The sequence below is a fragment of the Tachyglossus aculeatus genome, chromosome X1 (assembly GCF_015852505.1).
Source record: "Tachyglossus aculeatus isolate mTacAcu1 chromosome X1, mTacAcu1.pri, whole genome shotgun sequence".
Taxonomy (NCBI): Eukaryota; Metazoa; Chordata; class Mammalia; order Monotremata; family Tachyglossidae; genus Tachyglossus; species Tachyglossus aculeatus.
Genome location: NC_052101.1, coordinates 37,993,206 through 38,017,601, shown reverse-complemented (window position 1 = coordinate 38,017,601; position 24,396 = coordinate 37,993,206). Strand labels below are relative to the sequence as shown.

The window sequence follows — 24,396 nt, the reverse complement described above, 5'->3', positions numbered from 1 at the left end:
CTTTGGGATGAGTGGCCCTGATGGGCAGAGATGCAAATTCAGGGCTGCGGTCTTCCCCCATCTCTCCGCCCTGCCTCCCTCAATTCCTCTAGGCCCACTCCTCAACTTCCTTCTGCCTGCCTCACACTGGATAGGGTTAACATCTCCTCTGACGGTGCCAGTAACACCCAGGCTGTAGCGTGAGCTGGGCTCAAGCGAGCTAGTGAGCGGGAGGCAGAGCTGGAGACGGGGGAGTGGCGGGAGGGGGGGAAGGAGAGGAGACCTGTCCAGATTCCCCACCAGCAGAGACCCTCCCTCTGGACAGGCCCTTCCTGCCTGTGCGGCAGCCTCTCCGGTCCAACCACGGTGCTTGGAGGGGACAGCGTGAAGAAGGTCTCCGAGGAGCGCTGTGTGTAGCCACAGGGATCTGGGATGAGGAAGTTGCAGGCCGATCACCTCCGGGAGGTAAGAGACAACATAGACCTGTGATGGTGGTAAGTGTGCGTGTGTGTGTTTGCACGCATGTGTCTGTGCAGGGAGGGGGAAGGGGAAGCCGACCCCCAGCATCCCATGGCTTGGGGATGCCCAGAGAGGAATGTTATAGCAGTAAGAACAGGAGGTAGGGAAGGCTGCTATCGAGCTGGGGGCGGGGGGCCTCATGGACCACCGGAAAGCTCTGCGTAGCCCCCCCGCAATCCATTCCCTTTGTCGCTCTCTGCGGCTGCTTAGCCTATCATCCGCCAGCTGTGCCAGAAAGGTGGGGAAAAGGGGCTTTTTACGCAGAGATGCGATGATGGATCGGTGGCAGGCTGGGCAAGGTGGGTGGCTGGCAGGTAGGTGGGTACCTGTCAGCTCTTAATGGGTTCCTCCTGCTTTTTTTAATTAGTAAAATCAGTAAACACCACCACCCTGCACCCAAGGGCTAATTGACTCTTCCAGGTTCCCTCCTCCTTTTTCCAGTGAACAGGTGTTTTAAGTAGGGAGGCCTCACCCTATGGGGTGGAGGAGAGGCATCTAGGCTGGCCCAGAAGTCTCAGAGGGAAGGGAGCTAGGTGGCTTGGAGATCAGGAGGGAGGAATCCCAAAGGAGATCCCAGTTGGCCCCACTGGGTCAGAGGGAGGGGACTCTAGGAAGGGTTCTCTAGCCCATCTGGGTCAGAGGGGTGGGGTCTCAGGAGAAGGCATCTCAGCTCCTTCCCTCTGGGCATGAGCCAAGGGGCGTTCTGCTATCAGACCCCACTCTGGAGGGTTGGGAGGAGAGAGAGCAGAGATTTCTGCAGCCAGAACCAGGCTGGGCTTAGTGTCCTAGGCAAAGGGCTTGAGGCAAGCACCTAGACTCCCTGCTTAGGGAATCCCCCATCCTCTGCCTCAGTTACCCTTCCTATCCCTTCCCCTGTTCATTACCTGTGGCTGGGATGCCCCTTCCCCACCACAAGCCCCCTGAGACCCCACCCCAGGCTTTTCTGGCATTCTAGCCCTTGTTTTTTTGGGCACACAGAAAGAGGAAAACAATTTTGTCTGGGAGTATCTAATTTGGGGACAGCTGGGGGGACCCTGGGGAGGTCAGAGACCTGGTACTGGGGTGCCAAGACTCCCATGGGAGAAACCCTGCTTTGCTGTTGGTGAGGGATCTGAAGTGTTACAGAGGGAGGAGGGAAAGGCCAGCGCAGTCCCCTGTGTGAATCCTTACCCCTTGCTTTCTGGGGGGATCCTCTTTTCTCCACCCCACCTCCTCCTCCTCCATCCTCCGTCATTTTCCCCTTCCCCATCCTCCTCCACTGAGGGCTCCAAGCCCCAAGTGCCACTGAGGGAATAAACCTTATCAGCGTGGAGAAAACACCTCACCTCAGCCCCATCAGCGGCTCTGAGCTCAGCCAGGGACCATCCTACCTCCGCAAAGCAGAGTGCTGACAGGGCCTCTGTGGGAGATGCTGGGCCTGCCCTCCCCCTGACAGCTCCCACAGCTCAGGGCCGATTTTCCTGCAGTCCCTACTGGGAAGGCAGAGTTGGGGCTTGGGGACCACCTAGCCAGGGCTGGGCTCCAACCTGGAACTGTCCCTGTCCCTTGAGAGGAACTCCCAGCTCAAAGGAGGTGAGTGGGTTTACTGGGATCAAGGAGAAGGAGATGGGTGCATCTGTCCAGGAGGCAAATTCATTTCTGGAGTCTGGAAGAATTCAAGACCACTGTTTCCTGAGCTCCTGGGATAGATGCATTTCCCCTGCCCACTTCTACGAGTAAACTGGCTAAACACCCTCCCCTCGGGCATCCTTCCTGTTTCTCCCTTAATCCTTATTTTTTTAAATGGTACTAATTAAGCACTTACTATGTGCCAAGCACTATTCTAAGCATTGGGGTAGATACAAGTTGATCAGGTTGAACACAGTCCCTGTCCCATGTGGGGCTCACACTCTTAATCCCCATTTTACAGATGAGGTTAAATGAGGCACAGAGAAGTTAAGTGACTTACCCAAGTTCACACAGCAGATATTTAACCCCCCATTTTACAGATGAAGTAACTGACACTGAGAAGTTAAATGACTTGCCCAAGGTGACCCAGCAGTCAAGTGGTAAAACTTGGATTAGCACCCAAGTCCTCAGGTCCGTGCTCTGTCCACTAGGCCACAAAACACCGTTCATGCTCCTGCCTTTCCTTCTATCTGGACGTTTCTCCCCCTACTTCCTCCGTCCATTCCCCAAGCCCTCGCCCTGCTCGATGCCCTTGCCCCACTGGCACCCTGGGCACAGGATTCCCCCGGGTACTGCTACATATACCTATGGCATGGGGTCCCAGAAAGTCCCAGGTCCAGTTTGCATCTCCTGCTCAACCTCCCAGCCCCTCTGCTGAACTTCCAGCCTATCTCTGCCCCATTCCCAGGGTTTGAATTCCTGCCAGCTCCTGAAATTCCTGTCCCTGATTGTTGTGTACTGCAATGGGCAGTACCACTTGGGGTGGAGGCATTGGCATATGGAAGAAGACCAGCCAGAACTCCATCCCTTAGCCTATCCCTCCACCCTTTCCTTAGCCCCTCCCAGCCTTGTGAAAGATGGAAGAGCAGCAGGGTCTGCCAGGCGTTAATTCTCCACAGCTCTGGTCCGGGGCCAGTCCATTTCAGTCCCTGCTAGAGCCTGCCCATGTGGGCTGCTCGAGCTGGCTCAGAGGGTCGGTGGGGGCCATGTTTGGGCTAGACTGTGGTCCGTGGGAAGAGGGGAAGCAGGAATAAGACTAGGCTGAGCCAGGCATGAGAAGAAAGGAAGGAGCAGGAAAGGGAAAGGGGGAGAGGAAACGGGAAGGACCGTAACACTCTCCCTCCATCTCCTCTCTCTCCCCTGGGTGCCCAGGAGGCAAGGCCATGGTGGAGCCAGTTTCTCAAAGCCTCCCGCCCTAGCCCATCCTGTCCCCAGAAGGTTTGGCCTCTGAAGGGAAGAGGCCAACAATCAATGAAACAATCAATCGACCATATTTATAGAGCACTTGCAGGGTGCAGAGCTGTGTACTAAGCATTTGGGAGAGCACAATATAACCGAATTGGTAGACAAGTTCCCAGCCCACAAGGAGCTTACAATCTAGAGGAGTATAGTCTACAGCAGGTGGCTCATAGGAAATGAAGATGGGCAGAAGGAGAGGAAGGAGTTCTTGGTTGCCTGAGGCCAGATGAAGTAGACTTGAGGGGGTTTTCGGGGCAGTCCCAGAAGCCCAAGCGCAGGGACATTGGTGCCTTGTCATGGGAGGCTCCTGTGGCCGTCCCTTGTGACTCTGTGTGTGTGTGTGACTTCGTGTGAGTGCTGTGTGTTAATTGATTCATTAGTGAGCCATCTTCCCTTCTCCAGTTTACCTAGCACCCTTCCTCTGGGAGTCCAGTGCCTCATACATCATCACCTTAACCCCAAACCTCCCTCCCCAGGGATTTGTGATTTGCCCCTTTCCAAGCAGAGAGGGCCTCGGGCCCAGGACTAGGAGGTCACTGATGGAGCCAAATCCAGGGGGGTGGGCTGGGACCCACATGGGACTGACCCCTTTCTCTTGGTCATTGGGCCCAGTTTCGTCTCTCTGGAAACTCTAGGGAAGGACCCCCTCCCCGCGCCAGCCCTTCATGTCTTCCGGAGCGCCGGCAACCTGCTCTCTCTCCTCTCCCCCTCCGAACTTCCCATCTCCATGGAAACCGAGCATCAGGAGCTTCCCTGCTCTGCGGCTTCAGAGGGGCAGGCGGAGCGGGGAGCGGCTGTGTCCCCGCCACGCTCCAAGCTGGAACCCAGGGGGAGCAGAGGCCAGGCGCCACCACCCCTTGGGTGGGCTTACAGGGTCCTCACCCTGGAGGCAATAAAGATGGGGAGTGGGCCTGGACAGCATTTTGATCGGAAGTGGTCTTCTTGGACTGACATTGCCCGACTGTGACCAGATGTTTCCTACCTCACCTGACAGGGAAAGATCCAGGGAGAGCTGAAAGAGACCAAGAGGAGAAGGGCTGCAGGGAGCTGAGGGTTGGTGGAGTGGGAAGTGGGAGAACTGGGACTCCTCAGCGGCAGGTTTTGGGGGGATCATGGTGTTGGGCCTGGAGAAAAAGAATTGTTCTTTCTCTTCTGGGTGGGAACTGGCTGGATCCGGCTAAAGCCACCTTACCCAGAGCCTATGATAAGCCCCAGGAAGCCTGATTTCTTAAATGAATGAACCCCTGATGAGCTGTCCTGACATATATGATATACACATATAGGGAACAAGCTAAAAAGCAGTTCATTCCCTCAACTGTTGCCTCCGACCCCTCTCCATCATTAGCAGGCTCCACTTCTGCCACCTTTACAGGACCACTTCCATCATTATCATCATCAGTGTGGCTCAATAGAAAGAGCCCAGACTTGGGAGTCAGAGGTCATGGGTTCAAGTCCCGGCTCTGCCACTTGTCAGCTGTGTGGCTTTGGGCAAGTCACTTCACTTCTCTGTGCCTCAGTTACCTCATCTGTAAACTGGGGATGAATACTGTGAGCCCTTGGGACAATCTGATCACCTTGTGTCCTCCCCAGCACTTAGAACAGTGCTTTGTAAGCGCTTAACAAATGCCATCATTATTATTATTATCATCACTGCCCTTTCTTCCGGTCCCATCCCCCTCCCACTTCCCTTCCACGTCTTCCTCCGACTCCCTGTCCTCAAATGCCTTCTGTGAATTAAGGAACCAGGGTGTCTCAGCCCCGTGTGAATCACTACACCCATCAGAAGCAACATGGCCTAGTGAATAGAGCACAGGCCCGGGCATCAGAAGGACCTAGGTTCTAGTCTCCGCTCTGCCAATTCTCTGCTTTGTGACCTTGGGCAAGTCACTTCACTTCCCTGTGCCTCAGTTCCCTTGTCTGTACAATGTGAGCCCCATGTGGGACATGGACTGCGTTCAACTTGACTGATTACCTAGTATCTACTTCAGCACTTAGAACAGTGCCTGGCACATAGTAAGCCCTTAACAAATACTCTTAGAGGAAAAAAAGAAAAGAAATGCCAAGGGCCAGGTGCTGTGGTACAGGAGTGTCCTCTCTGAAGAGGCAGCTCAGTTTTCCTGGGCTTTGGAAAGCTTCTGTCTGATGGGCAATGTGGCAAATTTCACTCCATCTACTTGATGCTGATTCTCTCTACCCTGTGAGGAGCGGTGCCTTGGGTTTGCCGGTGTATGTGGGGCAAATGTGCTGGAGTACTGGGGGTCAGTGTGCTGGGCCCTGGTGCATTGGTCTCCTGATAAATCAATCAAAGGTATTTATTGAGCTCTCACTATGCGCAGAGCACTATTCTAAGCACTTGGGAGATTACAATACAATCGTGTTAGCAGGCACAATTCCTGCCCTCAAGTAGCTCACAGTCTAGTGGATGTGCTTGGGACAGTATCCCCCTCTATAATAATGATGGCATTTGTTAAGCGCTTACTATGTGCAAAGCACTGTTCTAAGCGCAAGGTGATCAGGTTGTCCCACAGGGGGCTCACAGTCTTCATCCCCATTTTACAGATGAGGGAACTGAGGCTCAGAGAATTTAAGTGACTTGCCCAAAGTCACAAAGCAGACATGTGGCAGAGCTGGGATTCGAACCCATGACCTCTGACTCCAAAGCCCGGGCTCTTTCCACTGAGCCACGCTGCTTCCCCTTGTGGGCAGGAAACATGCCTAACAACTCTGTTATATGATACTCTCACAAGCACTTAGTACTGCTCTGCACACAGTAAGCACTCAGGAAATATGATTGATTGATTGATTGACCGGTATGCTGGGCTATTTTGCTGGATGTTCCCCATTCAATCAGGAGTTTTCAGCAGGAAGCAGTGAGCACACTCCTTCACCTCGGGGGCAGTGCCCTGCTCTGGTTTCCCTTCCCTTCTGCCCCCAGTGCAAGTGTCTACTCTACCTCCACACCTCTGCATCTCCTTCTTCTGAACTTTCTCCCCTGGGAACAGGAAGAGCTGGCGAGAATGTTTGGTCAATATGTTTGGTTTTGTTCTCTGTCTCCCCCTTCTAGACTGTGAGCCCACTGTTGGGTAGGGACTGTCTCTATATGTTGCCAACTTGTACTTCCCAAGCGCTTAGTACAGTGCTCTGCACACAGTAAGCGCTCAATAAATACGATTGATTGATTGACTGATTGATTGATTGAGAAGAGCCTCCAGCCCCATGGTTGCTCACTGTCAGTTCCACAAGCTGGGGACCCTGTCACTGGGGGTAAGGGTGGGTCAGGGATGCCCAGTCATCTTCCCTTTGGCTTCCTCTTTTTGCCCTGGTGTGCGTGCTCTCTCTCTCTCTCTCTCTCTCTCTCTCTCTCTCTCTCTCTCTCTCTCTCTCTCTCTCTCTCTCTCTCTCCCTCTCCCCATCTCCTCCTTGGATTCCTCTCCAACTTTCTCTCTCTGGTAGCCGGTCACTCCAGACCTGCTGATGACCCCCAGCGACCAGGGCGATGGGGACCTGGAGATGGACTACTCCGCCGACCGGGGAAACTGGACAGGGAAGCTGGACTTCCTGCTCTCCTGCATTGGCTACTGTGTGGGGCTAGGCAACGTCTGGAGGTTTCCTTACCGGGCTTACACCAACGGGGGAGGTACCATTCGCCAGCCCCGTCCACCTCCCCCAGTCTTTCCCACTCTTCCCCATCCCTCCCTCCAGCCCCATCCTTCCCTTCCCCCACCCTTCCACAGCACTGCCCCCTTACTGCCCCACTGGGTTCAGGGATCTGGCTTGAATTTTCCCTAGCATAGGTGCGGCCTTGGGGTTCAGGACTGCATGGAGCTGGGAGGACCCCAAGAGGTCTCCTGGCCCTGGCCTAGACCTCCCTGCCACCTTCTCCTCCTCCTGCTCCTCATCTTCCTCCAGCACCAGTCCTTCTGCTTGACTTCCTCTCGGTCTTTGCCTTGCTAGGTGCCTTCCTCGTGCCCTACTTCATCATGCTGGCCATCTGCGGGATCCCTATCTTCTTCATGGAGCTGTCTCTGGGCCAGTTCTCCAGCCTGGGGCCCCTGGCTGTCTGGAAGATCAGTCCCCTCTTCAAAGGTGAGTCCTGCGGCCCCCTGCCCTCGCACCATCTCTATGTCCCTCAGGACTCCAGAGCTAAGCAAAAAGAGGTTAAGTGATTGCCCAAAGTCACACAGTAAGATGGAGGCAGGCCAAGAACCCTCAACCTCTGGGTGGGTAGGTGGGTATGGAGTCATTCCAGTCACCAAACTTGGTCTCCTTTTCCTGCCTTGCTGCCAGCCCAGCCCTGGGCCAGGTTGGGCAGCATTCCTTCCCCTTGGGTCACCCAAATTGGTGGTTCTACTCTGGCAGGGGTCACCTAGAGATCCTCAGATCCAGGGCCAGGCTAGACCATCAATGGGGGCTCTTATTCCTGAATGTCTCATCCCTACCTCCTTGTTCCTCCTCCTCCTGCTCCTCCTTTTCCTCCTGCTTATCCTTCTCCTCCTCAAGCATGGATCGCTGGTCTCTACCCACTGGAGGCCTACAGCCTTGCTGGCCCTCGGTGACCAGGGAGGTCTGGAGAAATGTGGTAAAGGTGTGGGAGACTAGACTATTCACGGACCCCCACCACGGTGGGGAGAGGCATTATCATCAGATTGTAAGCTCCTCCACGGCAGGGTCAATCGATCATTCAATCAATGGTATTTATTGAGCACTTATTATGTGCAGAACACTCAGGAGAGTACAACAGCATTAGCAAACACATTCCCTGCCCACGGCATGCTTACAGTCTAGGTTCTTGTCTTAATTCCGCATGGAGGAGGAGGAAGAGAAGGAGGAAGGAAGGTGGGGAGAGGGAGGAGGAGGAAAAAAAGGAGGAGGAAGAGGAGGAGAAGGAGGTGGGAAGCAACTAGGCCAGGCCAGGCAGGAGCAGAGTCTGCCCTGATGTCCGCTTGGTGTGCCCGCCAGGGGTTGGGGCCGGCATGCTGCTAATCGTGTCGCTGGTGGCCATTTACTACAACATGATCATCGCCTACGTCCTCTTCTACCTCTTCGCCTCTCTGACCAGCGACCTGCCCTGGCAGCATTGTGGCAACTGGTGGAACACGGAGCTCTGCCTGGACCACCATGCCATGCGGGAGGCCAACGTGGCCCTGCCGCTCAACCTGAGCGGCACCGTCAGCCCCAGCGAGGAGTACTGGAGGTGGGGCCGGCCGGGGCACGGGTCAGGGTGCAGGAGGGGAGAAAGAGGCACCCAGTAACCCCGCTGATGCCCGAGGCCTGCCCCCGTCCCCCCTCCAGGACCCTGCCTGTGTCCCTCTGGAGTAAGGGGTCATGGGACAATTAATCAATCAATCAAAGGTATTTATTGGGTGCTTACTGTGTGCCGAGTACTGTAGTAAGCACTTGGGAGAGTACAATAAACCAGTTGGAAGACACAATCCTTGCCCACAAGGAGCTTACAGTCTAGAGGGGGAGGTAGACATTAAACTGAATTTCTGTTATGTCCATAAGCGCTGTGGGATTGAGGGTGGGGTGAGTGCCAAGATCTTAGAGGGAACAGATCTAATGCATAGGCAATGCAGAAGCAGGGAGGGAGTAGGGGAAATGAAGGTGATCGAAGGGTTGGGGGGGTGCCCCGAGTCAGTTGGGCATCCTGCGGGTGAGAGTTCAATGTCTGGTGGACTTGCACTTGGGAGAGGATGGAGGGACCTGAGAAGGGCAACTGAAACTAGTGAGTGACTCCCAGCAGATGCCGGAAGCTGAGCTCTAGGGAAGGAACTGGGTATGTCTTCCCTCCTCTGGAGGCTGGGGCAGATACGGGCATCAGAGTAGATGCCCCAGGGGCTGGGGAGTCCCCTCCCCTCAGGAGGTCTGTGTGCTCTCCAATGAGTCCCTGCTGGGGAGGGCTCTGCAGGTGTTGAGGGGGCGAGGGATCTCTCTCTCCCTGCAGCCGCTACGTCCTTCACATCCAAGGCAGCGCAGGGATTGGAGACCCCGGCGGGATCCGCTGGAACCTGTGCCTCTGCCTCCTGCTCTCTTGGGTCATCGTGTTCCTCTGCATCCTCAAGGGGGTCAAGTCGTCCGGCAAGGTGAGTCTCAGCCCTACCCCTCGGTCCTCTGCTGCCCTGGCCCAGAATGGGCTGGTGGGTGGAGAGAACTGGGGCCTGGATGCCTGGGAGAGGAAGTCTTTGCCTTGACAGAACAAGTGGAGGGCAAAGCGGGAAGGATGTGGGTCCCAGGCGAGCCTGGAGGGTGGGCAGCTTGGCTGCTCAGGGCCCCAGCTGAGTTGCCCCAGCCCCAGCTCAGGAAGCAGCGTGGCTTAGTGGAAAGAGCAGGGACTTGAGAGTCAGAGGTCGTGGGTTCTAATCCCGGCTCTGTCACTGATCAGCTGTGTGATTTTGGGCAAGTCACTTGACTTCTCTGGGCCTCAGTTACCGCATCTGTAAAATGGGGATTAAGTCTGTGAGCCCCACGTGGGACAACCTGATGACCTCGTATCTACCCCAGTGCTTGGAACAGTGCTCGGCACACAGTAAGCACTTAACAAATGCTATTATTATTATTATTATTATCATTATTGTTATTAAAAAGGGCAGCCTTCCACAACCCCTACCATCCCCACCCCCCAGGCAATCTCCAGGCCTGCTGAGACAGAAGAGGTAGGAGACCCCAGCCCTTTCAGCTTCTCAGCCCCTCCCTCCCGCTCCCCAGGTGGTGTACTTCACAGCCACCTTTCCCTATGTCATCCTCCTGATGCTGTTGGTCCGTGGTGTGACGCTGCAGGGAGCCTGGAGGGGCATCCGGTTCTACCTCACCCCCCAATTTGAGCACCTGCTGACTTCCAAGGTGAGCATGGAGGGTATCCAGGAGATTGGGTGTGAATGTGGGGTCTGGGAGAGGGAGGAGTGTTCTCTCCTCCTGGAGAGGCCGGACCCTCAATGCTGGTAGGGAAGGTGACGGAGAGAGGGAGAAGAACGCAGGGAAAACAGAAAGATGGTTTTCATTTTCGGGGCTCCGCTGCCCTGAGTTCACCTTGAGCAGGGCTGCCCCAGGCTGTCAGCAGTATCTGCTCTAGGTCAGCATTCTGCCTCCTCCTCGGAGGAGACCTTCCCAACCAGGATGGTGGGGTGGATGAGTGGGTGGAAGAGGGAATGCCCTCTCTCCTGGGAGAAAACTTCTTAGAACTAAGAGGAAGTTGACTTCATTAGCCAAATGTGGATGAGAGAGGGTGAAAAGGATTAACGTCGTCTTAGAGGGGAGGTCTGGAGGACTTGAGAAAGGGGCAAGAGGGAGACAGTGAGAACATATCTATACCCTGTGTGTGTGTGTATGTGTGTGTGTATATATATATTATATATACACTGTGAGCCCACTGTTGGGTAGGGACCGTCTCTATATGGTGCCAACTTGTACTTCCTAAGTCTTGTCTTCCTAAGTCTTTGTTGGTCTTATAACAGTGCTCTGCACACAGTAAGCGCTCAATAAATACAATTGAATGAATGAATATATATATCTACATATATACATATGTAGATATACCCCCAACAAGAGTGTGTGTGTGTGTGTGTGTGTGTGTGTGTGTGTGTGTGTGTGATTTGATATTCACATGGGAGCACACAAATGTCTGCCCAAGTGAGGCCAGGGCACTGGTGAACAATTGGGCAGCGCACCTCCTCTCTCTAAAAGTCAAAATCCATGAATCTGAGCTTGGATGGAGCAGGGTAGGGTTTCCACAGGAATTTCCCAGTCTGGGGAGAAAGGAAAGAGGATGCTGCCTGGGGACTGTGAGCCCGTTGTTGGGTAGGGACCGTCTCTATATGTTGCCAACTTGTACTTCCCAAGCACTTAGTACAGTGCTCTGCACACAGTAAGCACTCAATAAATATGATTGAATGAATGAATAAAAGACATTCCTAATTCAGGCCATCCTGCCTCTTCTTTCAACCCCCCATTCCTTTCTTCTTCCTTCCCCTCCCTCCCCTTTGTCCTCCCTTCCTTTCCCCTGTCCTCCCCCCTTTCCATTCTGCTCTCCCTCCCCTTGTAGGTGTGGATTGAGGCAGCCCTGCAGATCTTCTATTCCCTGGGAGTGGGCTTTGGAGGGCTCCTCACTTTTGCCTCTTACAACACTTTTCACCAGAATATCTACAGGTGAGGCCCCTGGAGCCCATCTGGAGGTGGGTGGGGCAGGGAGGGGCTGGAGAAGGGGGATAACAGGATCGATTAAACCTAGGAACAGAGGGGAGGGTGGGCAAGTCAAAGGGGGAGGCCAAGGTCATTTGGGAATGTTCCTCCTGGAGGAAATAAAACCACCTCCACCCCGCTGCCCGTTAGAAAGGGGCTCCATTCCCCAGGGCTTGGACTTTGTTGGTCTAAAGGCCGGGCTGACCCGGCCCCTGTTCTCTGTGCATACTCTCCCCTGCCCGAGGTTTAGGGCTGCCCATAGAGAACCTGGGCACCTCAGGTTGGGACCCTGTCCTTGGGGTTGCCAGCCTGCCTTCCACCCCCAATCAGGAGGGGAGTATGGAGCGGGAGAGAGCATCCCAAGGGTTCTGTCCCTTTCTGTTCCCAGAGACACATTCATCGTCACCTTGGGCAACGCCGTCACCAGCATCCTGGCCGGCTTCGCCATCTTCTCCGTGCTGGGCTACATGTCCCAGGAGCTGGGCGTCCCTGTCAACCAAGTGGCCAAAGCAGGTTAGAGAGTGACTTGTGGGGATCAGAGCGGTGTGTGTGTGGGGGGTGACTGGTGGGCATGGGGGCTGAGTGGCTTCTCTGTCCACTCCTGCAGACCAGTCTTGGGGAGGGACGGCGGGAGGACAGGAAGCATGCCTGGGAACCTGGAACATGTTCACAGCTCACTGAGGAGACGCTGCCACCCGAATCATTTCAAGAATCTGAATCAGTTGAGAAGCAGCGTGGCCTAGTGGAAAGACCCTGGGACTGAGAGTCAAAGGACCTGGGTTCTAATTCCACCTCTGCCACTTCCCTACTGTGTGACCTTGGACAAGTCACTTCACTTGTGCCTTAATTCCCTCATCTGCCAAATAGGGGTTCAATTCCTGTTCTTCCTCCCACTTAGGTTGCTAGTCCCTTATGGGAACTGATTAACCTTGTACCTACTCCAGTACTTAATACACTGCTTGGCACATAGTAAGCGCTTAACAAATACCTCAGTTATTAAGAATCTCTGCATGCCATCTCATCAGCTCATCCATCTGGTCTCCCTCCCTCCTTTCTCTTTTACATCTCAGTTCTTCTCTCCCAAACTCTCCTCTTATTCCTTCTTCCTCCTGCCCTCTCTCCATTCTTCCTTTTCTCCTTTTTCTCCCACAGATTTCGGTTTCTTTACTCTCCCATACTCCTCTTCCTTCACTGATTTCTGACTCTCCTTTCCTCTCTCCCTTTCTTTTCTCCCCCTTGCTTCCTTTTTTTTCCTTTCCTTTCTATTCTCTAGCTCACAGCTCATTTCACAAAGCCTCCTGCTCTGTGAGGAAGAAGTTCTGCTGGATAATTATTACAATAATATATCCTCAATACAATGATGGCATTTATTAAACACTTACTATGTGTTATGTACTGTGCATAAACACTGGGGTAGATACAAGATAATTAGATTCAGCAAGATTCCTGTCTCACATGGGGCTCACAGTCTAATCCTCATTTTACAGAGGAGGAAACTGAGGAACAGAGAAGTTAAATGACTTTCCTAGGGTCACACAACAGACAAGTGGCAGAGCTGGGACTGGAGCCTGGTATCCTAACTCCTAGGTCCAGGCTCTTTCCAGCCGACCACCATACATTGTGGATAGTAATAGATAAGTTATGAGAAGCAGCATGGCTCAATGGAAAAAGCCCGGGCTTGGGAGTCAGAGGTCATGGGTTCAAATCCCAGCTCCACCAACCGTCAGCTGTGTGACTTTGGGCAAGTCACTTAACTCCTCTGTGCCTCAGTTACCTCATCTGTAAAATGGGGATTAAGACTGTGAGCCCCATGTGGAACAACCTGATCAACTTGTATCCTCCCCAGCGCTTAGAACAGTGCTTTGCACATGGTAAGTGCTTAACCAATGCCATCATTATTATCATGTGACGTAAGATGTGGAGGAAGAAGTGATCGAATGCTTTAAAGCCAATGGTAATAAGCTTCTGTTTGATGCAGAGGTGGGATGGGCAACCAGTGGAGGTTTTGAGGCAAGGAGAGATGTGGACTGAACTATTTTTTCAGAAAAAAATGACGTGGGCAGCAGAGTAAAGTATGGGCTGGAATGGGGAGAGACAGGAAACTGGATGGTCAGCAAGGATGCTGATGCCATAGTCAAAGCAGGATAGGATTAGTGCTTGGATCAGCATTATAGCAGTCTGGATGGAAAGGAAAGGGTAAATTCTGGAGATGTGAAGCTAGAACCAATAGGATTTGGTGACAGATTGAATATGTGGGTTGAATGAAATAAAGGAGTGGAGGAAAATGTCAAGGTTACGGGCTTGTATCTGTAATATAAAGACATCTGATACTTCTGCACTGGCAAATGGAAAGAGGAGGATGTGTGTGCATGTGGGTGTGTGTTTGTGTATGTGTGTGTACATATGTGTGTAAAAAAGAGGAAATCTCTGGGATGAGAAGGGAAGCTGGGCCTTGGGCAGTGGGATGGGGTGAGAGGGCATAATACACCAGCCCTGGGCAGGAGATTGGCAGGAGACTGTAAAGTGACCCCATCTTGCCCTCTTTTTGTTATGGTATTTAAGTGCCTACTATGTGCCAGGCACTGTACTAAGCACTGGGGTGGATATAAGCTGATCAGGTGAGACACGGTCCATGTCCCACTCTGGCACACCGGCCTCCGGTGGGGCCCAACAAGAGCTCCTGGCCAGCTAAGCCCCTCCTCCCACCCCTCCCAACCCTGGGGCCCAACATCTTTGGGACCACCCCAGTGCCAGCAGGGGCCGAGAGAAGAGTGGGCTGGAAGTGAGGCTGATACCCAAGCAGCTCTCTGCCCTCAGTCATGCGCTGACAGCCTTGATGGTGTGCACACTGGGCTCCTGAATCATTCACAGTTTGGGAAGCCAAAGGGCAACACCAGGAGAACACACATCTGCAGTGCTCTGCCCACAGGATATCAGGTCTGGTCTTCTCCAAACACACCCATCCTGGTTTCCACCACCCAGGACAAAATCCTGTTCCCCACCCTCCTACGCTGAAGCGGGGGCAGTGGCTCGGCGGGAGATCAGCTGGGAAAGGGCATCGGGACACGGGGTGACACAAGCGTCTGCTCCTGGGAGCTCCCTCCCTGCCAGCCAGTGGTTTGGGCTACGCAGCTGCCAACCCTCACAGTGATCCGTGAGGCCTCCTGCTTCCTCCCACACCCCCAAATCAATTGATCAATGGTATTTAAGTGCTTACTGTGTGCAGACCACTGTACTAAGTACTTGGGAGAGTTCAATACGATTAAGCTGGTAGATACTTCCCCTGCCCACAACGAGCTTACCAATTCTGGCTCTGGAGCCCCGCCTGAGGTGGGCAGGGAGAGGGTTTCCCTCACATCACTTTGTTCGGCCCATGCTGCCCTGGGTCCTGATCCTGTGCCTGTCCCCAGGGCCCGGCCTGGCATTCGTGGTGTACCCCCAGGCCATGACGATGCTTCCCCTCTCTCCATTCTGGTCCTTCCTCTTCTTCTTCATGCTGCTGACGCTGGGCCTGGACAGCCAGGTGAGGCCACATGGGACGGGAGGACTGGGGATGAAGGTCCAGGGGTCCCCACCGCCCTGACAGCTCCCTTCCCTCCAACTCCCTCCCTGTCTGCCGGCTTGCTCCCGGATCCCCTCCTACAGTTCGCCTTCATGGAGACCATTGTGACGGCTGTGACGGATGAGTTTCCTTACTACCTGCGCCCCAAGAAGGCCTTCTTTTCGGGGGTCATCTGTGTGGCTATGTTCCTCATGGGACTCATCCTCACCACTGATGTAAGCTGCCCGGACTCCCGGTTTGGTGGGAGGGGATGGGGAAAGGGGATGTAGAAATCAGCTCCCACTCTCCCTGACACTTCTGGGGGCTCAAAGATGCAAGCATCTTTGATTTCCCAGGCACAGCTATGGTACAAAATGCTAGTGGGTGTGGCACTACCGAACCCCACTGGTGGACCCAGGGCATCTCTGAGGAAAGCTGGGTTCCTATTCCCAGGGGAACCTGCCACTATCCCCTTTCACTGTCCTCTTCCAGCCGCTCATCCTGCCAGATGGGCCCACCTTAGGGTACACCCCACCAACATCCCTGGGGTGCATCCTGCCAGGCCCCTAAGGAGTGGGTTTTCTCCCAGATGGGCCCACCCAGAAAGGGAAGGGCAGACACTCCTGGTGCAGCTGCAGGGGGGAATGGGGAGAGGGTACACTGCCTTGTTTTCCAGGGGGGAATGTACTGGCTGGTTCTACTGGATGATTACAGTGCCGGCTTTGGTCTCATGGTGGTGGTCATCACTTCCTGCCTCGTAGTCACCCGTGTGTACGGTAAGGCCGGTCCCGGTGGGTGGAGAGGGCGGGAGAGGGCAGAGGGTGCAGGGGAGGTGAGACTCCCAGCTTGTCCACTGTCTCCTCCATGCAGGCATACAGAGGTTCTGCCGGGACATCCACATGATGCTGGGCTTCAAACCAGGCTTCTACTTCAAGGCCTGCTGGGCCTGCCTGTCTCCGGTGACGATGATGGTAACTGGGATACGGCGGCAGGAGATGGAATGTCCTCAGAGCAGGAGGCAGGGGCAGGAGAGGGGACAGGAGATGTTGGTGGGGGGGAAGGAGGGGCAATAAGTGAGGTGGACTGGGGCAGGACAAGAGTAGGGGCAGGAGATGGGTTAGGGTCAGAAGGGGAGGAGGAGAAGGGAATCCTTCTGGGACTGCTCCTGCTGTCTCTCTCCATGGAAGGGTCAACTGTGGACCAGGGCCCCACAGGGAGATAAGCACCTGAAAGTTCCTTTCCAATCTGTCAGTCAGTCAAATGCATTTATTGAGCGTTTAGTGTGTGCTGGGGAGAATACAATATAACTATATTACGGTCACATCCCCTGCCCACAACAAGCTTACAGTCGAGAGAAGGAGACAGATATTAATAGAAATAAGTAAATAAATTACAGATATGTACGTAAGTGCTGTGGGGCTGGGAGGGGGTATGAATATATGTTGCCAATTTGTACTTCCCAAGCGCTTATTACAGTGCTCTGCACATAGTAAGCGCTCAATAAATACGACTGATGATGATGATGAATAAAGGGAGCAAGTCAGGGCGATGCAGGAGGGAGTGGGAGAAGAAGAAAGGAAGGTTTAGTCAGGGAAGGCCTCTTGGAGGAGACGTGCCTTCAATAAAGCTTTGAAGGAGGGGAGCATCATTGTCTGTCAGATTAGAGGAGGGAAAGCATTCCAGGCCAGAGGCAGGATCTGGGCAAGAAAACAGTGACGATGAGATTGAGGTACAGTGAGCAGGTTAGCATTAGAGGGGCGAAGTGGGTCAGCAGCAGAGGGGAGTGAAGGGAAAAGGGGCAGGGCCCTGCCCGGGCGAGTCCTGGCATTGATGTCCGGACAGTGGGGGGCACTGGGGTGCCTTGGGCTGGCCGGTCGCCTGCCTGCTTGCCTTCCTTCATTCCCCAGCTGCTCCCCCTTCGCTCCCCTTGCAGGCCTTGCTGGTGTACAGCATCGTCAAGTACCAGCCCTCTGAGTACGGGAACTACCACTTCCCCTTCTGGGCCGAGCTGCTGGGCATCCTGATGGGGCTCCTCTCTTGCCTCATGATCCCCGCTGGGATGGTGGTCGCCGTGCTCAGGGAAGAGGGGCCTCTGTGGGAGGTGAGACCCTTTGCCCGTCTGCTGCCCGCCCTGCCACCTGCCCTGCTATCTGTCCAGCTGCCCACCAACGCTGCCTGCTCATCTCCCACCCCCCCTTCCCAAGCCATCAGGCTGCCCCCTAGACTCTCCTCCTCCCAGAGACCCCTGGTTAGCAGGCTATCTGGGGGGCAAGTGGTAGAGGAAGAGCCAGCCCTGGTTTCAACCTGGCTAATGGGCCTCAACCTGATGCTTTACGGAGCTACTACAGGGAACCAAGGACCCCGCAAGGCGCCCGACTGAGGGCTGTTTGTGGGGGGAGAAATAGGAGACCAACTCTGACCTTTTGTGGGGAAAATGGGGTGGTGCCCCCTTTGTTGTCTGTCTCCCCCTTCTAGACTGTGAGCCCGTTGTTGTGTAGGGATTGTCTCTTATCTATTGCCAAATTGTACTTTCCAAGCGCTTAGTACAGTGCGGTGCACACAGTAAGCGCTCAATAAATACGATATAATGAATGGAGGGTAGTGGATGGAAGAGAATACCGGGAACCATTCATGCATTCAGTTCATTCATTCATTCGTATTTATTGAGCACTTACTGTGTGCAGAGCACTGTACTAAGCGCTTAGGAAGTACAAGTTGGCAACATATAGAGACGGTCCCTACCCAACAGCAGGCTCACAGTCTAGAAGGGGGAGACAGAGCACTGTTCTATGTGCTTGCACTGAACTACGCGCTAAGTGCTGGGGGGAATACAAGGTGATCAGGTTGTCCCACGTGGGGCTCACAGTCTTTTAGACTGTGAGCCCACTGTTGGGTAGGGACTGACTGTCTCTATATGTTGCCAACTTGTACTTCCCAAGCACTTAGTACAGTGCTCTGCACCCAGTAAGCGCTCAGTAAATACGATTGATTGATTGATTCATCCCCATTTTACAGATCAGGTAACTGAGGCCCAGAGAAGTGAAGTGACTTGCCCCAAGTCACACAGCTGACAATTGGCAGAGTCGGGGTATGAACCCATGACGCCTGACTCCAAAGCCCTTGCTCTTTCCACTGAGCCTCGATGACAGAGAATACCTGGGGACCATTCAGGCTTGAGAGCACTGTTCTACGTGCTTGCACTGAACTAAGCGCTTAGGTTCCCGTGGTGGGGAGTCGGGCAGTCCCAGGGAATTGGGGTTCGGGTCGTCGACTGAGCTGATCCTCTGGGAGAGATTGGCAGGTCCTGTCCCGGGAAGGAGCAGATTCCCGCCCGGCCTTGGCATCCCGGTTGGTTGGGAGTGGGGCGCCCCCCAGTGCCCCTCGGTGTGCCCGCCGTGGCTCGGGCTGGGTAGGGTTGGAGCTTGACTCATCATCAATCGTATTTATTGAGCGCTTACTGTGTGCAGAGCACTGTACTAAGCGCTTGGGAAGTACAAATTGGCAACATATAGAGACAGTCCCTACCCAACAGTGGGCTCACAGTCTAAAAGCTCTGGGCCCTCCTGGGTTCCCTTCCCTGGATAACCGTGGTCTGGAGCCCAGCCCAGCCTGGCTGTGCCCGGGTGGGGAGGCCTCTCCGGTGGTGAACAGCCAGACAATGGCTGGAGAAGAGGCGTGGAAGGAAGATGACCTGGGTTCCAATCCCACCTCCAGCCACTTCATCATCAATCGTATTTACTGAGCGCTTACTGTGTGCAGAGCACTGTACTAAGCGCTTGGGAAGTACAATTTGGCAACATATAGAGACAGTCCCTACCCAACAGTGGGCTCACAGTCTAAACGATTAGACTTAATAATGATAAAAGGAAAGAAATAATAAAATAATTATTTTATTTATAATAATTATTTTATTTATAATAATAAAATAATAAAGGACTTAATAATAATAATAATGGTATTTGTTAAGCGCTTAGTATGTGCAAAGCACTGTTCTAAGCACTGGGGAGGTTACAAGGTGATCAGGTTGTCCCACGGGGGGCTCGCATTCTTCATCCCCATTTTACAGACGAGGGAACTGAGGCACAGAGAAGTGAAGTGACTTGCCCGGAGTCACACAGCCGACAGATGGCAGAGCCGGGATTTCAACCCGTGACCTTTGACTCCAAAGCCCAGGCTCTTTCCATTGAGCCACGCTGCTTCTCTAATGGTCTGCTGTGTGACCTTGGGCAACTCACTTCACTGCTCGGTGTCTCAGTTCCTTCCTCTGCAAAATGGGGCTTCAATCCCTGTTCTCCCTCCTACTTAGACTGTGAGCCTCATGGGGGACCTGATTCTCTTGTCCCTACCCCAGCGCTTAGTACAGTGGCTCAATGGAAAGAGCCCAGGAGTTGGAGGTCATAGGTTCTAATCCAGATTCCACCACGTGTCTGCTGTGTGACCTTGGGCAAGTCACTTAACTTCTCTGAGCCTGTACCTGTAAAGTGGGGATGAAGACTGGGAGCCCCACGTGGGACAACCTGATCACCTTTTATCCACCCCCCCACCCCGGGCTTAGAACAGTGCTCTGCACATAGTAAGCACTTAACAAATGCCAACATCATCATTATTATTATTACAGTGCTTGACACATAATAAACACTTAACAAAATGCAGCATGGCTTAGTGGAAAGGGCACGGGCTTGGGAGTCAGAGGTCATGGGTTCTAATTCCGGCTCCACCCCTTGTCAGCTGTGTGACTTTGGGAAAGTCACTTCACTTCTCTGTGCCTCAGTTACCCCACCTGTAAAATGGGGGTCAAGACTGTGAGCCCCAAGTGGGCAACCTAATAACCACGCATCTATCCCACCGCTTAGAACAGTGATGGGCACATAGTGAGCGCTTAACGAATACCAAAATTATCATTATTAAAATATCACGATTGTTATCATCATTATTATTATTATCCAGGAATGGCCATTTCCAGGTCGCCCCAGAGTCCAAGCCAGTGAACTCCTGGGGGTTTGTTTCTTCCCAGGAGCTAAGGAGCAGGGAGCAAAGACTGTGTAGGGAGCTGGGAGGCCGCAGATGTCCCAAGTGCCGCTAATGGCTCTCCTCGTGTTGAGCCTCAAGTTAATGAGCTGCTGGGGAAACACTCATCAGCAGAGTTCACACATGTAAATCTCCTTTCCCGCCTCTACTGCAGGGTGGTTAGAGTTCTGGGAGGGGTGGAACATCCCCCGCTCCCCAGGGTCAGAATGGCAACAGTGGACATAGCAGGGATAATTATAATAATAATAATTATGGTATTTGTTAAGCCTTTACTAGGTGTCAGGTGCTGTACTAAGCGCTGGGGTATTTATAAGCAAATCGGGCTGGACACAGTCCCTGCCCCATGTGGGGTTCACAGTCTCAATCCCCACTTCTCAATCCCCAAAGGAGGTACCTGAGGCACGGAGAAGGGAAGTGACTTGTCCAAGGTCACAGAGCAGACAAGCAGTGGAGCCGGGATTAGAACCCATGACCTGACTCAGAGGCCCGTGCTCTATCCATTAGGACATGCTGCTTAATAATAATAATAATTATTATTATTATTATAATGGCATTTATTAACTGCTTACTATGTGCAATGCACCGTTCTAAGCGCTGGGGAAGTTACAAGGTGATCAGGTTGTCCCATGTGGGGCTCACAGTCTTAATCCTCATTTTACGGATGAGGTAACTGGCACAGAGAATAACAATAATAATAATAATAATTATGGCATTTATTAAGTGCTTACTATGTGCAATGCACCGTTCTAAGCGCTGGGGAAGTTACAAGGTGATCAGGTTGTCCCATGTGGGGCTCACAGTCTTAATCCCCATTTTACAGATGAGGTAACTGAGGCACAGAGAATAATAATAATAATAATTATGGTATTTATTAAGCGCTTACTATGTGCCAAGCACTGTCCTAAGCGCTGGGGAGGTTACAAGGTGAACAATTTGTCCCACAGGGGGCTCACAGTCTTCATCCCCATTTTACAGATGAGGTGACTGAGGCCCAGAGAAGTGAAGTGACTTGCCCAAAGTCACACAGCTGACAAGTGGCAGAGCCGGGATTTGAACCTATGACCTCCGACTCCAAAGCCTGTGCTCTTTCCACTGAGCCACGCTGCTTCTCTGCTTCTCTATTGGCCGAGTCACCTTCAAAGTGGCTCCCCTCCCTTCCCTCCTTTTCCTCCCCGACTCCTTCCCCCTTCTCCCCTTTTCTGTCCTCCCTACTCCTCTCCTCCCTTCTTTTTTCCTCCTCTCTCTTTCCCTCCTCTCTTCTCCTCCACTCTCCTCTGCCCTCCCCTGTCCTCCAACCTCTTCCTCCTCTCTGTCCTCAGAGGATCCGGCAGGCCAGCCGTCCCGCTATGGACTGGGGTCCGTCCCTGGAGGAGAACCGGACTGGCATGTACGTGGCCACCCTGGCCGGGAGCCAGTCTCCCAGACCGCTGATGGTCCACATGAGGAAGTACGGGGGAATCACCAGCTATGAGAACACAGCCATCGAGGTGGACAAGGAGATGGAGGAAGAGGAGGAGTCAATGATGTGAGGGCGGAGTGGGGTGGAGGGAGGGGGGGAAACAACTTCCCCTCAGCACGGTCCAGGGACAGATGGATGCCCAGGCAGATGCGTGGGCATGTGGAATCCTCCCCCCGGGTTGAGGGGACAGGGCTGCGGGTCCATGGTGGTCTCCTCCTCCTCCCCCCCAACGGATGGATACAGCACCTTGCTGTTATCAGTGACTGTGTTGTATCCATTGGTGTTGGGGGGGGGTCAACCCTTAAGATCTTTCTGTGTGGTGAGCAAATCTGTCCAGCCTCCGCCCTCCAGAGCTCTCCAACCAGCCCTGGCACCAGTCACCCCAATCCTTCTGGCTTTTTGGTCCTTACGGGCCCGCTCCCACAAACACCTCTGACACCAGATAGCCTCGTGGTCCTCCCTCCCTTCTCTTCCCTCTCCACCTCCCCACCCATGTCAGAGAGGGTGGGGGACAGGCAGAGCCCCCTTTCCTCCCAGAGCAAGGCAGGGTTGGGTCACCAGCTCAAGAGGCAGTGGAGATGCGAAGGATCCTTCCCTCACCTCACCTGACAGCCTGGGCCACCCACCTGTCCTGGATCAAGGCCCAGGGCCAAGGGAGGCAGGTGGAATACCACGCCCCCGCTTTCTTCCCTGCTCTCTCCTTGGACTCTGCCCTCTCATTCCCCTTTCCCGCCACCCCAGCCGGAAGTCCCGGGGAGGAGCCGGAGAGGAGACCACTGATTTCTTCAGCGAGGGGCAGAGGGCTCCTGTCTGAGAGGGTAAGAAGAGGGGGTCAGGCATGGGAAGCTTTGCACATGCTCTCTCTTGGGTGTCCTGGCCCTAAGCCCAGGGAGAACCCTGATTCATCTCAAGCCCAGGGGTGGGAGGCCGCAGAGCAAGGGAGTGCCGTGGGTGGGGTCTCATCTGCTCATGCTCCACTGCCCGATTTCTCCGGGGGCCCACTGTGTTGGGGGTGCCCACCCCAATCAATATCTTAGTCTAGAGAGGGCTGTATCTCCCAAAAGCCAAAACAGGGCCCCGGGGGCAGTAACTATTGCTATTGTTCAAGGAACGTTGCCACCCCTGTTGGGGTCCCTGGGGGAGACACTTCCTCCAGCTCTCCTAGGCAGGGCGACCCTGGAGGAACCTCGAGCCTGGGCCAACGCCCACGTGCCCGAGCCCATGGCAGAGCAATTCTCCTCCACCTTCCGCCCTGGCAGGCCTTGAGACCTTGGACTCTGGTGCCAGAGTGACGAGGGTTTGCGTGGGCAAAGGATGGGGTGGGAGGGAAGGGAGAGCGAAAAGGGGAGGGAATCCACTCTCACAATCCCATCAGCTCATCTTGCTGCGGGTAACTCCCTCTCTTGACCCTCCAGCCAGAAGAAGCTGGAACAACCCTGTCCCACGCCAGGGGTGAGGCTCAGCCAGCGGCAATGAATCTCCTCAGCCCTACGTGTGCACGTGTGTGCGTGCGTGTGTGCGTGTGAACATCGGGTGTAGTGCGTGTGTGTATATGTGTGTGTGTGTCGGGTGGCTTGTCTCCTGTAAAAAGGTGTTGTGTAGAGGGTGCGGGGCACCCTTTTTTTAAGGTGTAGTTGTGCAGCCTGACTGCAGGCCTCAGCGTGGCTTCCTCCTCCCCGGCCCCTGGCCCTGATGTGCCCTCGGCTGTTTTTTGTGCTGTCAGTGGTTCAACATTATTAAACCCTCTGTGAGAAGTCTTCCGATTCAGGGCTCTTCTCTTCGGTGATCCCGGATGGACTGTCACTAGCTCCCACAGGGTGGTCAGAGGGTCAGTCAGCCAATCGAGGTGAGAGATCGACAAAATGCTGGCCGGGCAGCATATGAGAGGTCATTCAATTAATCAATCAACCGTATTTATTGAACACTTATGGTGTTATGGGAGAGTACAAATATAACAGGTTTGGTAGACATATTCCCTGCCCACTAACTTAGTCAAGAGCACCCTGCAGAAAGAAGCAGATAACTCTCGTGCCTTAGAGTCACCTTCCTGGAGGCAGGAGACTGGACCAATTGATCTCTTAGTGTCATCATCAATAGTATTTATTGAAAGCTTACGGTGTGCAGAATACCCTACTAAGCACTTCAGAGAATACAATAGAGTTGGTATTCTATAGAGTGGTAGGCACATTCCCTACCATCATCATCATCATCATCAATCGTATTTATTGAGCACTTACTGTGTGCAGAGCACTGTACTAAGCGCTTGGGAAGTACAAGTTGGCAACATATAGAGACAGTCCCTACCCAACAGTGGGCTCGCAGTCTAAAAGGGGGAGACAGAGAACAAAACCAAACATACTAACAAAATAAAATAAATAGAATAGATATGTACAAGTAAAATAGAGTAACAAATATGTACAAACATATATACATATGAGTTAACAGTCTAGCTTACTTGCTTCATTCATTCATTCTTTCAATCATATTTATTGAGCGCTTACTGTGTGCAGAGCACTGTACTAAGCGCTTGGGAAGTACAAGTTGGCATCATATAGAGATGGTCCCTACCCAACAGTGGGCTCACAGTCTAGAAGTCTAGGATCGGGTGACCCAGGAAGTGAAAGAAATGTCCCTGAGGTGAATGGGGAGATGCCCCTTCCCGCTCTACAAATCCAAAAAGTGTTTTTTTTTTCTTTTTTGCTTGGGGAGGGGAGAGGAGGCTACCCTAGCCTTTCTGACCTCCCTGGGGGCGTCGGCAGCAGCAGAGAGGTGGCTGAAAGCGGATTTC

The 24,396-nt window shown here is 53.5% G+C and overlaps 1 protein-coding gene across 3 annotated transcripts; it reads left to right on the top strand.

Annotated features, from left to right (window-relative positions):
* The first annotated feature begins 42 nt into the window (after window positions 1–42).
* On the top strand, window positions 43–23,368 carry SLC6A7 (solute carrier family 6 member 7). Of its 3 annotated transcripts, XM_038740735.1 has the most exons (16): window positions 412–444; window positions 6,859–7,042; window positions 7,360–7,491; window positions 8,365–8,599; window positions 9,350–9,488; window positions 10,111–10,245; window positions 11,444–11,547; window positions 11,969–12,093; window positions 14,991–15,103; window positions 15,226–15,357; window positions 15,798–15,897; window positions 15,992–16,092; window positions 17,055–17,222; window positions 21,469–21,674; window positions 22,350–22,426; window positions 23,024–23,368. In XM_038740735.1, the coding sequence occupies exons 1-15, from the start codon at window positions 412–414 to the stop codon at window positions 22,420–22,422; spliced, it is 1,980 nt and encodes a 659-aa protein (XP_038596663.1). In that variant the 3' UTR covers window positions 22,423–22,426; window positions 23,024–23,368. The 3 variants fall into 3 exon arrangements, with proteins under 3 accessions (XP_038596666.1, XP_038596663.1, XP_038596665.1); XM_038740738.1 differs by lacking the exon at window positions 6,859–7,042 and having other exon boundaries at window positions 43–444; XM_038740737.1 differs by lacking the exons at window positions 22,350–22,426; window positions 23,024–23,368 and having other exon boundaries at window positions 21,469–21,678.
* The last annotated feature ends 1,028 nt before the right edge of the window (window positions 23,369–24,396 follow it).